Source organism: Cyprinus carpio, chromosome A21 (genome assembly GCF_018340385.1).
Source record: "Cyprinus carpio isolate SPL01 chromosome A21, ASM1834038v1, whole genome shotgun sequence".
In the NCBI taxonomy this organism is placed as follows: domain Eukaryota; kingdom Metazoa; phylum Chordata; class Actinopteri; order Cypriniformes; family Cyprinidae; genus Cyprinus; species Cyprinus carpio.
In genome coordinates this window covers 18016977-18030531 of record NC_056592.1, presented here as the reverse complement: position 1 = coordinate 18030531, position 13555 = coordinate 18016977, and the positions used below count along the sequence as shown (strand labels likewise).

General features: G+C 35.5%; 1 protein-coding gene across 4 annotated transcripts; it reads left to right on the top strand.

Annotated features, from left to right (window-relative positions):
• Positions 1 to 532: 532 nt before the first annotated feature.
• LOC109109187 (dynein light chain 2, cytoplasmic-like) lies at positions 533 to 11448 on the top strand. 4 transcript variants are annotated; one of them, XM_019122327.2, is made up of 4 exons: positions 533 to 694; positions 9592 to 9728; positions 10896 to 11113; positions 11166 to 11448. In XM_019122327.2, exons 1-3 carry the CDS (start codon positions 565 to 567, stop codon positions 11031 to 11033), a joined length of 405 nt encoding a protein of 134 aa, XP_018977872.1. In that variant the 5' UTR covers positions 533 to 564; the 3' UTR covers positions 11034 to 11113; positions 11166 to 11448. The 4 variants fall into 4 exon arrangements, with proteins under 4 accessions (XP_018977872.1, XP_042567090.1, XP_042567091.1 ...); XM_042711156.1 differs by having other exon boundaries at positions 10896 to 11128; positions 11175 to 11448; XM_042711157.1 differs by having other exon boundaries at positions 10896 to 11132; positions 11175 to 11448.
• The last annotated feature ends 2107 nt before the right edge of the window (positions 11449 to 13555 follow it).

Here is a 13555-nt window from a genome sequence, read left to right as displayed (position 1 = left end):
ACCGAAAATCACCAACATGCTTAAAAACTCTAAATGAATGTGCATTCACAAAAAAAGCTGTCTTTAATTAAAATCGCAATAACCCCAAATATTTGAATGGAAACCTACTGTACATATAATAGTAGTCCTCATTACAGACATAAAATAACAATCAACTTTATAGTGAAGACGATCAGACTACATTTATTTTAATGGGGGGCGGTAAGGGACCTGGACAATGGGTAGGGGGGCGCTGGCCCAAAAAAAGGTTGAGAACCACTGGTCAACACAATATTTAAGGTAATTATCATAAGTTTTAGTAACCAATAACTTACATATAAACTTGACTCTTCATATAGTTTGATAAACAATTCTAGTAATACCTAATACCTTTGGCCCGACGAGGATGTGGGATTCTGAGTCCAGGCGGGCCCTGGTGCATTGTGGGATGAAATAAAATGCGGGGAGTGAGAAGCTAGTGGAAAACGCTCGTAACACGCGGGGAGAGGCTCTGCGTGAACCAATCAGAGAGCCGGTGCAGTGCGGTGGGCGGGTCTCCACGGGTTTCGTGACGCGAAGTTGGGTATGAGTTACGAGCGCAGCCGCATGGGTAGAGTTACGACTGAAAGAGTGCTTAGAGAAGTCAAGCGTGAACACAGCGGCTCCAAAAAAGCCTGCGTTAAACAGTATTCCAGAGTAAAAACATCAGAAGAGGGTGAGCAATGTGCATTTATTTCCTATGCATGCATCCGAGGTGTTGACCATGTAGCTCGTGAGGAAAATAATGCATTTAAAACATGTAAGTTATGCATTTGGGGAAGTTTAGTAATTAGTGCTGTATTAAAATGAAGCATCATGGACGCAGCACTCGCCGCTACCTGTACCTTGCAGCAATTCTGCTGAAATAATCATTATTACTGATTTCAGTGTAACGACGTTTATTAGAAGAAATAAGCTGCGTAAATTGTTTTTGTAGAGAATATTTAGGGCGGCGGCGTGAAATGCAAGTTAGAGCTCTTCGGCGTCTGGAGAAAAATGTTACGTAACGTAATTCTGCCAATCATGAGAGAGCATTGAGAGCAGATGCTGAGGACATCAGCACCGTATGGCTTTAATGGACACATCTGTGGACACCAGAGTCCATCCAAATGCTGTTTGTTGTTGACATGGCAGCACTTGGGTGAAAGTTATTTCAATTTGAAATAAAAATAGCCACAGCTTGCAACATATAGTTATATCAGCTTTGCGTGATTCCCTCTCCGTGACCTTATCAAAGGCAGACACCTGTGCTGTGTGAATTATTTATTGTGCTTTGCAGCATAATTTACTCTCACTTTTATTCTGCCCAATGAAATTTAATTCTTAACTCTTGCATCTTGTTACTTATGGAACTAAAAAAAAATATTATCGCTAAAAAAAATAAAATAATTTATCACACATTTTTCTGTTTTCACAGTTAATCGGGATTAACCCCACCTAACATTAAAGTTTTTAAAATATACTTTTATATTGCAATAATTTCACATTCAGTCTTCAAATTAATGTACAAACAACAAAGACAGTATTTTATTATTATTATTATTATTATTATTATTTGTTTAATGGCATCTTTTTTATGACTGAAGGCCAGTATCAATGATACCAATACTGATTTCACTATATTTCTGACAGATATTCACACTTTTCTACTTCAGTTATCAGATCTGCTGATAAGTTGCAAAATCGTGTTGGTGATCTTTGTTTGAAAACTTTGTAATTGTTGTAATTGAATTAGCTTGTCAGTAACCGTAACTATGATGATTATACAAATATTAGTTAGTGCTATATCAAGCGATTAATCACATCCAAAATAAAGGTTTTTGTTTACATAATATATGTGTGTACACTCTGTATATTTATGTATATATAAATACACAAGTGTGTGTGTGTGTGTGTATATTTTTAGGATCATTATCACATGATCCTTTAGAAATCATTATAATATGATGATTCATTATCAAAGTTGGAAACAGTTCTGCTGCCTTTTATTCTTCAAATATATTAGACAGCAGAACTGTTTCCAACACTCATAATAAATCAGAATATAAGAATGATTTCTAAATGATCATGTGATAGACTGGATGTTACATGTGACACTGAAGGCTGGAGTAATGATGCTGAAAATTCAGCTTTGCATCACAGGAATAAATTATTTTTTTAAAGTATATTCAAATAGAAAACTTATTTTAAGTTGTAATAATATTTCACAATATTACTGTTTTTTCTGTATTTTTGATCAAATAAATTCAGGCTTGATGAGCAGAAGAGACTTCTTTCAAAAACATTAAACATAGTAATGTTTCCAAACTTTTGACCTGTACTGTATATTATTTATAAATATGAATATTTTATATATAAACAACATTTTTCTTAAATTAGTGGTGTCAAAATTACCGCTTTAACGCAGATTATTAATTTTTTAAGTTTAACGCAATTAACACGGGGCGGGGCTAGAGTTGGCCACCCCCACTCACAACTGCTGCTTCTGTCACTTTTTCTCTTGACAAGAAGTGCATTTAGTCAGTCGCAGAACGAGAACTATGGAAGGCCAAAAAAAAAAAAAAAACTTGAAATTTTACACATCAACAACTTTTAAATTATGCATATTTAACGCGTTAGATGTGTGCTGTTTGCATGTTAAAAAAATCAGCGCATATTTAATGCATATTTCACGTGTTAAATACACTTCAAAAATCCATCTAAACGGGTCAATGACATTGGCTGCTGAAAACTTGTGTCAAACCATTTCTGTGAGCTTAAGGGGGTGTACCATTCATAGACTAGGATACCACCATTGAACATGCTATAGATCAGCTTATTCAGCCTTTTCATTTTGTCCTAATTATTATATCATACAGAAATAAAAAATTCAAATAAAACATTCACAAAAAAAACCATTTATTATACAGGGCTCCAAACTGCGACTAAAACAGTCGCATTTGCGACCATAAATATTAATTTGCGAGTGACGTTTTTGCTGAGGTCGCCACTGGCGACTACCCGCCGAAAGCTCCTCAGGATTTAACCGCTAAAAAAGTTTTCTCCGGCGGATGATTTGCTTCATTCTAGCAGCGCCCCGTCTGTGATAAAACGAACTCGAGCCGAAGGTTAATACACACAACTACACCGAGTGTGGACCTGCCGCGTGTACAACAGCTTTCAGCCGAAATCGGCCCATAGAGAAAAAGCCGTCTGTCAGCCAGAAGTGTTTTGTAGAGTCGGCGCGGCTCTGGTCCCTTATCTTCTCACCGATGCCGAGACTGAACCGACAGACACGCATTTCAGACAGAATCAGCCCGAGTGTTATTGCTATCTGGGTATATATTTACATGTTATAACTTAAAAATTTGAATGTAATGCCTTTTTTCCTAATTGTTTTGCGATCAAATCTTTTACTGAGACGATGCGCATCAAAGTTTTAGTGGAAAAAGAGAGTTTCAGACAGTCCTCATCTCTGGCGCACATCAGTGCTGACGCACACAGTCTGATAAACGCAGCTCCGCTGTGCAGCGAGAGAGAAATGGCGGAGACGTAAGAAGGGAAAGTGCAGAAAATACAGCGTCTATTTCGTGCACAACTTGAACAAACTAGAACAGGTAAAGCTGTCAGCTGTGTGAATATTGGCGATATCGTTAACAATTCTCGTTTATAATAATTACTAATATGGCTTCTTCTAAACAAGATCTTGGTCTGTGTTCTTTTAATGCGTGATACTTCATTATTTGAAGTGCAACTGCCGTCCAGTAATTGCAAAAAGCTCTGTGCTTTGTAACTTTTTAATAAAAAGTCCCAGCTTTAAAATTATTCCGAATTCATAACGAAATTCAAACAATACAGTTTTGGCGCTCCTTAATGCGGCAGGCGCGGTCCCTTTAGCGCCTCAGTTCAAGGGCAAGTGAACCCATTTAATCTTTCTCTTTACTAATATAGTACATAGTGAACATGAATTAACATCAAAATGTAGGCTATTTTATAAGAGATCCTACAGTACAACTTACTGAAATGTCTCATGTAGGAGGAGCCCAAGCTACACTCAGTGGCAAGTGATGCTTATGCTCCATGATACTGGTACAGATTCTGTGTAATGAACAATTCTTTGTGACTGTATATTTCAAGCTGGAAAAGACATTTAGTTCCCACTTTAAGTGAACCTTAGTTCCCAGGTCATCTACAAGATGGATTAAAATGCTGATAAAGTCAAGAAAAGATGAGACATAAACACATGACAGTATGATTGAAATGGTAAATAAAATAAATAATAATAATCGTTAAAATAAATAAAACAAGTTTATTCTGTGGCACCTAAAAAAATTATTTGGCTCCTAAGTTTTTTTCTTATAGGAGCCAATGGCTCCTTACTCGATTTTTTTGTTTGGAGCCCTGTTATATTAGAAATAAAATTGCCTAATTTTTCTCCATGTATGCCGTTTTTTAGTAAATAAACATATTAGTGGACATTATAGCTTTACAGTAGAATACCTCTGCTGTCAGGAAAGCCAAATCAAGTTCTTATACCTGACCTGAAAGTTTAATATACATTCTAAAATGGCTTATTTTAATACTTTGTCTTTAAATTAATTTAAATGGATAATGTCACCTACATGTTTGTCTGATGAGTGCATAATAAGCGCAGCCTCTTGGCGATAGCTGTAAATGTAAGCATAAGAAAAGCTCAAGTTGTTTTCCAAAGACAGATATTGATTACAATTGTCCGTCTTAAACCTGCATTGATTGCTTACGTCCACTGTAACTGATTTCCCCACACAAATGTTAAAGCTTTGATGCTAATTAAGTTTGATCACTGTTAAATCTATAATGTCCACTAATATGTTTATTTACTAAAGGCATACGTGGAATCTAATTTTTCATAAAACTCAAATTTAAATATTATTTCTATAGGCTATACAAAAAAAGGACAAAATAAAAAGGCTGAATAAGCTGATCTTTAACATGTTAAATGGTGGTATCCTAAGCCCCTTTCACGCTGCACGTTGGTCCCGAAAAATTGCCGGATCGCCTTCTGTGTGAACGCAAACAGATCCCGGGATCGATCCTGGGTTGGGGACCTAGTAACATTGCCAGGTTCAGTCCCGGAATGAGCTCTATGTGAACAAAAGCCAGAACCAATGTCGTAAAGGGTGTGTTGTAGTGATGACGCACGTTATCGTGCAACTCTTTAACCAGGTGATTTGAAGGTAGATCAACGTTTGCAACGAAAAAATATGTGCAAACTGTAATAAAGCAGAGATCAGTTAGCTCCTCACTAGCCACACTGAAGCTGAGATCGTTCACCAGCTTAAGTGAAAGTTAACGTGCCTAGCGTTTTCGACTCGTACACTACATGTCACATCCTGATGTCACATGTCATTACGGGACCTTTACAGGTTGTGTGTGAATGCACGCACAGATTCCGGGAAATCACTGGCAGTGTGAATGAACCAAAATCTAATGATCCGTGAACAATTGCTGGGTCACATTACCCGTGTATTATCCGGAGTCTCAGTGTGAAAGGGGCTTTAGTCTATGAATGGTACACCCCCTTAAGCTCAGAGAAATGGTTTGACCCAAGTTTTCAGCAGCAAATGACACTGATCCATTGAAACAGATTTTTAAGGCATGTTCAATATGTGCTGATTTTTTTCACACACAAACACGTGTCTAACGCGTAAAATACGTGTATTTGACGCGTTGTTGATGTGTAAAATTTCATGTGTTTTTGACCCTTTTGGCCTTCCATAGTTAGGCGTTCCATATGTATCCTTACATATCAAAGCGCGAAATAAACTACGTGCATGCAATGCCATGGTCAGTAAGTCATGAAATTACCAAAAAGTCGATAAAAGCTGCCTTAAACTGTGCATGCATGCAATATATTTTATATGAGTCAAATTTAAGAACATGTCTCTAAATGGTTTTCAAAACTGTCCTGGAGCAGCCCAGTACTGTCTCACTCATCTAACAAACTCAATTCAACTCGTCAGCTCATTAATAGAGACTTTAAGACCTGAAGTGGGTCAGAAAAGGTAAAAAGAGTTGAGAGAAGATGCATGTCAGATATGCGTCACGTTCAGCAGCGGCAGCTCTTAAAGAAATATCAGCTAAAATAACCTAATAACCAGCTGCTGTGACGTCTGTTAATCAAAGCACAAAGAATCAATTTCTGTATATTTCTTCTGAAGGACCCAGGTAAATATGACATTTATTATAATGGGTTTAAGTGAAGATGGTTTTAAGTTCACTTAAATTAGAAGTTTTTTTTTTAAGTCTTAATAAATGTTAAAATTGATAGCTCTCAATTATACTGTAATAGTGAATGGCTATAGCAAAGTCCCAAGACAAGTCATGTCACTCAGCGGCCATTTTTGAAACGCCTTTCGGGCATCCAAGTGCAACTCCTGTCTCTTTGAATGGGGAAACATCAAATTCTACAAAACTGTTCACTAGACTTGCGATTAAAGTTAATCTTTGAAATCACCAAAGAAATCTGATAACAGCTGTGTCATAAAGTCTAGATCAGCCAGTCCGCAGTCCTGAGTGCATGTCTCAGAACGCTGACTGTTTCTATAGCAACCGGGACGCTTCTAACGCCAGCTGCAGTGATGCGCTGACTTTACCGATTAGCGATTGGCTCCTTCATTCAGAAGGCAGGGCTTCCTGCGACTGAGGGGCCATATTGAGCGTTGCATTTTTCCCCATTCAAAACTATAGGAGTGAAATGTCTAGGGTATTCTGTAGTCTTTGGCTAAAGTAAATGGTTAAATATTGGGGGGGGGGGGGGGATAGAAATATAGTAATTAATTGCTAATGCTTTTATCACAGTATGCGGTATTGCCATAGTATTGAAATTTAGTTTTAAAAAAGTGGTCATAATACAGTATAACAGATTTAATAACTTTTTTCTTATAACAAAAATAACTGAACATTTAAATACAATAAAGCAATACAGAAAAATGTATAAAGTTAAAAGTTTTACACAGATTTAAGTGCAAAGAACTATAAAGACCAAAAGGTACCACTTTACAATAAGATCTCATTAGTTAACCTTAGTTAATGCATTAACATTCACAATGAGCAATAGCTACATTTGCTACAGAAGATATTAATCTTTGTTAAAAAAAATACAAGTCTTAGTTCATGTTAGCTCATTAACTAACACAGTTGCAACTTGTTATTAAATACTGGAATACCTAAGATTAATGAATGTTCAGAAGAATTTTTCATTGGCAGTTTGTTAACTAATGAATAAACTAATGTTAACTAATGAAGCCCTAATGTAAAGTGTGAACGAACAATAAAAAATCAAAACACTTTCAAACAATATCTAGAGCATGTTGTAGCCCAGATTAAAATGTAAAAAAAAGTCTGAAAATAAATAGCCTATTAAGTCTAAATATTTAAGTATTTGGCACTGTGGTGAACACCATAGTGAATACACAAATCTGAATGGCTATTTAAATCTATTTAAATACGTTTTATAAAGTAATGCAACTGCTTTATTTATGGGGTTTCCAGGCTACATTTTCTGCAGTTTAGCGCCATCTGCTGTCAGAGAGTGAATGTGCTTTCATTCAGCGCGTCTCTCACGTGTTCCCCCACGTGCTTCTCATGCGCTTGTTTACATCAGAGCGCACACATCTTTCAAGCAGCATAAAGTGGTGTTGTGCATTTTGACCAGTTGATGGGAAAAGTATTCTTAAAATGAATTTCAAATCGGAATAATTTGTAATATATGATTATTCATGGTATTTAGAAATGCCCACAATAACAATATCGTGCATATTCATTACCGAGATATATCGCATTACCGAATACCGACACGTCTAACACTAACATACATACATGAATGTCTATTTTATATACATAATAAATATACACAATAGCCTACACACACTTATGTAAACAAAAAAATTTGGGGATGTTATTAATCAGGATTAATCACTTGACAGCGCTATAAAAAATTCCCATTATTTTGTCAAAAAATTCAAACACACCTCCATGTGCCGTTTGTCAGTCAAACAAATAGTCTCCCCTTTTATGTGAATGGTTGAGCCCAGTTTTGTTCTGTTGGGATGTTTTTATATAGTGCCACATTGTTTAAACTTTTTTCATGGAAATTAAATGGCTTTTAGTTTTATTTGCATGTTAAGCAGTGGCAGGAGAAAATATTAAAACACACACTTCAGCTTCAAATTGAACTGCTATAATAATTGTTATTGTACATATATTTAATTATTAATTAAATGTTTATTATTATTCTTGTTATTATTATTTTATTTATTTATTTTTTCAAAAAGCAGAAATCAAACAAATGAAATTGTGCATATTGGTTACTTGACACTTAGCACATTTTTTTAAACTGTGTGCTATTGGCCAGTCAAACAAATCATCCCGTCCGAAGCCTATGCAATTGGTTGAGCCAATTGTGCTGTGCTGGGATGTTTTGATACTGTTCAGGGAAATTAAACTACAAGTGGTTTTAGTGTTGTTTGCATACTAAGCGAGGATAGGTGAAAATAACACTTCAGCTTCAGAATAACCTTAAGTTATGAGTCATACAAATGATATCGGTCAATCTCTAAATCTAAATGTCAGTTTACCGAATGCAAATGATTCGAAATGTCTCTGACATAGATGACCTCTCTGTTGCATATGCAGTTGGCCTTGGTTTAGTTTCATGTCAGGAAATCGAGCTGGATAAAGATGTGATTTCTGTGCTGTCTCATACGTCCTTCTCACTGAATGGATTTCATCAGCCTTCTCCCTCTCCTGGGCCCAACACTGGGAGTCTTTTGCAGAGGGAGCTGATTGAGGTGGCCTCCTTTTTGTCAAATCATGACTGCACGTTTCCTTTTTAATAGATGCACTAGTTCCTTAATAAGCTGATTGGAAAGGTAGATGACTCTGTAAACTCAGACAGGTCCCAGAGCAGAACATTTACATCTGAATTTGCCATTAAATGAACTGACAAGCGATTATAGAGAGTCAGCCTCTAGTTTTATTTATTTGTAAGTGAAGAATATGTGTGTATATTTTAGATTTTCAAAGGCCAAGAATAAAGCAACAGGGCTCTTGAGGTTGTGAGAACAAGATGAGCTTTTACAGAATGTTATTAGCTTTGAGACATTTTATTTTTTGGTGATTTTTTTAGTTTGTCTAAACATGAACCAGGTTGTCATTGTCAACAAAAAATGTGCCTTTTCATAATTTTAAAATGAGAAATGCGGTCCTTTAAGGTGAAGTTTAATTTTTCTGATGTTTAATTACTTTTTCCAATCACAACTTAATACGCAACTATAAGTAAGCCATTGGTAGGTTACTTTTTTTTTTTTTTTTTTTTTTTACATTCCAAAATGGCACCATTGACTCAACCAATGGTGTGGGGAGTGGGGCCGTTTGTGCGACCAGTTGCAGGGAGTGTTCGGGAAAGTTTTTTTTTTTTTGGTGGCACTGTTAAACAAGAAAGCTTTAAGTAGCTAATTCATTTTTATGATCTAGGTTCTTAATTGTTCTGCTGACTGTATACCAGACAGTCAGTGAATCCCCTTTGCCTTTTCTCTTTCTTCATATTCACAGCCATCATGACTGACAGGAAGGCAGTAATAAAGAACGCAGATATGTCCGAGGACATGCAGCAGGATGCAGTGGATTGTGCCACACAGGCCATGGAGAAGTACAACATTGAGAAGGACATTGCTGCATATATCAAAAAGGTCACCCATCCATACAATATTTATGATTGAACACTCTACAGACTTCAACAGTATTTTATTTGAGACATCATTTCCTGTTTTATCTCGATTCTTAGAAAGATTCAGTGAGACAGCATGAATAGTTCACCCAAAAATGAAAAATTGCTGAAAATGTACTCGCCCTCAGGCCATCCCAGATGGAGATTAGTTTGTTTTCTCATGGGAACAGATTTGGAGCATTACACCACTCCCTAGTGAATGGGTGCCGTCAGAATGAGAGTACAAACAGCTGATAAAAACATTACCATAATCTACACAACTCCAGTCCATCAATTAATGACATGTGAAGCGTAAAGCTTGTAATAAACCCATTATTAACTTCAAATATTTGCTTCTGGCTAATTATGAGTCCTTTATCCATAATATTGCTCTCTCCAGTGAAAAGTCATCTCATCTGATTTAGGAGAGAAATATACACAGCACTGTTAACAAGTGAAATCATTTCAAAACAAATATGATTTTCATGTGAGAGGACAACTTTTTCTACTGGAGGAAGCGTTATTGATTATTGACAGAAGTGGTGTTTTAAAATTAAAACACCTTGATGCATTGGTTTCTTAGAAAGTTGCAGGATTTAACTTGACATGACGTTAATGGATCATCTGGAGTGGTGTGGATTATTGTGATGTTTTTATCAGCTGTTTGGCTCTCATTCTGACGGCACCCATTCACTGCAGAGGATCCACTGGTGAGCAAGTAATGTAATGCTACATTTTTCCAAATCTGTTCCAATGAAGTAAAAAGCTCCTCTACATCTTGGTTGGCCTAAGAGTAAGTAAATTTCACTAAATTTAAATTTTGGATGAACTATTCCTTAAATTATTGCTTGATTTCAAAAAGTTTTTTTGTGAAATAAAAACAAAAATACATTAACATTTGAATTTGTAATACACTTCAATACTTTTAAACTAACGTTCAGCCAAATGTTTCATTAACCCACACCCACCCATGTAACATTACTTTTTAATGAAGAGTATGTACATTATTATTTTAGTGCATTTGCAATATACACATAATAAAATATGTAAATGCATTAATATGGACTTATACACTGTTGTTGTAGGCCAGGACTTCTAGAATACTGTTGCTTCTAGTAAAGTATAAATTACTGTTCTTGCTTTTCAACAGGAGTTCGATAAGAAGTATAATCCGACATGGCATTGTATTGTGGGACGGAACTTTGGCAGTTATGTTACGCATGAAACTAAGCATTTCATCTACTTTTACTTGGGTCAAGTGGCCATTCTGCTCTTCAAATCGGGCTGAGGGAACAGCTGTCGTTCATGAAAGTTGGACATCAACTCCAAACCTGGACTGTGATGCACTGATGGCTTGAGCCACACTCTACACACACACACACACACACACACACACACACACACACACACACACACACACACACACACACACACACACACACACACACACTTACATTCTCTCCCACATACACACTCGTGAATTTAGCTATAGAGGCTGTGCATAAATGCATGGACCGTGTATATTATTTAATTTGTATATGTTGCAATACAGTAACTTTTTTTGCTTTCTATAGTTGCACGAGTTGACGCAACAAGAAGATTTTTGTTAGTTTTTTCCAAGTCCAAATATGTTTTGCACTGATGTTGTACAAAATGCTTTGAACGCTGCCTTTAAATTATATTAAAGAATGATATGTCATACATATTCTGGGTATAAAGTGAATTATTTTTTTTATTATTGTAGATCCAAACAGCATTCCGTTTCTAGTTAATGATCCCCAGTTATATGATGTAAAATGAAATTATGGTTCCTCTTTTTGCATTATAATCGAACATGATCAATTTTCTTCATTTGCCTCTTACTGAAGTGTAGCTCAAGAATTTAACAAGCTTCACTATCTCAGGAGACAAGTGCTCTTGGTGTGTGCATTTTTGCTGAGGTAGGGAGAATGAAGGCTGAGTTCAATTACTAATGAGCAGACCTGTCTGGAAACAAGGGGCCATTATTGTGATCCAGTACCTCTTGAAATCCAAGGACACACATTTAATAAAGGCTTTGCTGCTTTTATGCCCGTTTTTATGAAAGTCTATATATTTAACCATGTCATATGTCCCCATCGCAAACCCTTTGTCATGACACAAAAGGCCTCCTAGATGAGTGACAGTCCCACTCTGAATATTTTATATCACGATGTGGCGTGTAAATGTGGCCAGACTGCTTAAGTTTTAGTTGATTTTTTAAAAATGTTAATATAATGTTAAACTAATGTTAAACAATTTTAATAGAGTTTTAAATGAATTAACACAGTAGATTGTTAATCCTGTGTAGAGATAAAAATTATGTTTCCTGATATTGGGAGTAGGAGATATTGTGTTTTGCATGCATAAAGTATGGTGAATATAGGATTTTTTTAGGCCTAATACATATGTCCCATATGAACAAAATCAGCTAGAATTTTTTTATATATTTATTTTTTGGCACAAAAAGACTAATAGGTGTGGCATGTCTCCTAATATCTACATTCTTTCTTCTGGTGTGGTTAGAAAACATCTTAGGGATTTCAGAAAAGTCTAATGTGTTGATCTAATGTTTTAAATAGATATCGAAATAAATCGCAGAAATCAAAATGGCAAAAAATGGACCAGATTACCTGAATTCACCCTATAAAAAAAGTAACGAAAAAGAAATTATATTACATATAATAAAATGCATTAAACATTACATTACACCAGGTTTTCCCTAACTGGGTTTATATGTAAGAAATGGATTGAGTTTGTGAGTGGATTAAAAAGCTAATAATTAAATCATGAAAATGTAAAATAAAACTAATTTAAATACTTGAACACTACAAAATATATTTGTTAACCTAATGTGACCATTCACTGACATCAGAGAACTGTAAACAGGAGAATGTGTTGTTAAATTATTGAAATATTACCTTCCTCAGAGATATTTCAATTAAATATTTATTTCAATGGGTTTGGCTGACAAAAACGTTCCCCTGCATTATATGGACAAACATTAATAAACATGAAAACAACAATGATATTAAATGCCCAAAGTGTTTCAGGTTTTAATTTTAATTTTTTGCATTTTATTTGTTTTTGTCCAGACTTCCAGAATCAATACACTGGATATAATGATGACATAACAGCTATCACCAGTGTTTGGTAACTTATTTTTTTATATGCATGGTCTAATTGCTTGAGATGTGCTATTTCACACTAATTCAGAAGCACGGCTTGCAAATATATTTACACAACATTTATATATGAATACAGTCAAAGCTAAATGGCATGGCACAGATTTGTAGAAAGGACAATTAAAAAAAAAATTAAGAAGAAATAATAAATTATGTACAATTTACTGCCATTGTGTGAATAATATGTAATCATGCAAACCATAAAAAATTAACTGTAATCTGATTATGATGGTTTTAAAATGTAATTACTCTAATTACAAGTAGCCTACTTAATACATGTAATCTACCCAACTCTGCAGACATGTACTAAAACTGCCAACTAAATCTCAAGTCAAGACAACACAATTAAATAAACTTAAACTGCTCAAAAAATTTAAACAGATATTCTTGATTGGACAGGATAAGGCACCAGTGAAATTTAATCCGGCGCTTTTCAAGGTGAGACTTTGCTAGGAGAGATGGAGAACATGAAGAAAACGCGTTTATAAAGAACGCATTTGAAAAGTCGTAGAACGCGCGACCCAAGCTGTCTTGAACTTCAAAGATGTTTATTTTCGTTTCTTTATAGATTCGAATCTTTTCAAAACTCCGATGGTTCGCCGCTAGA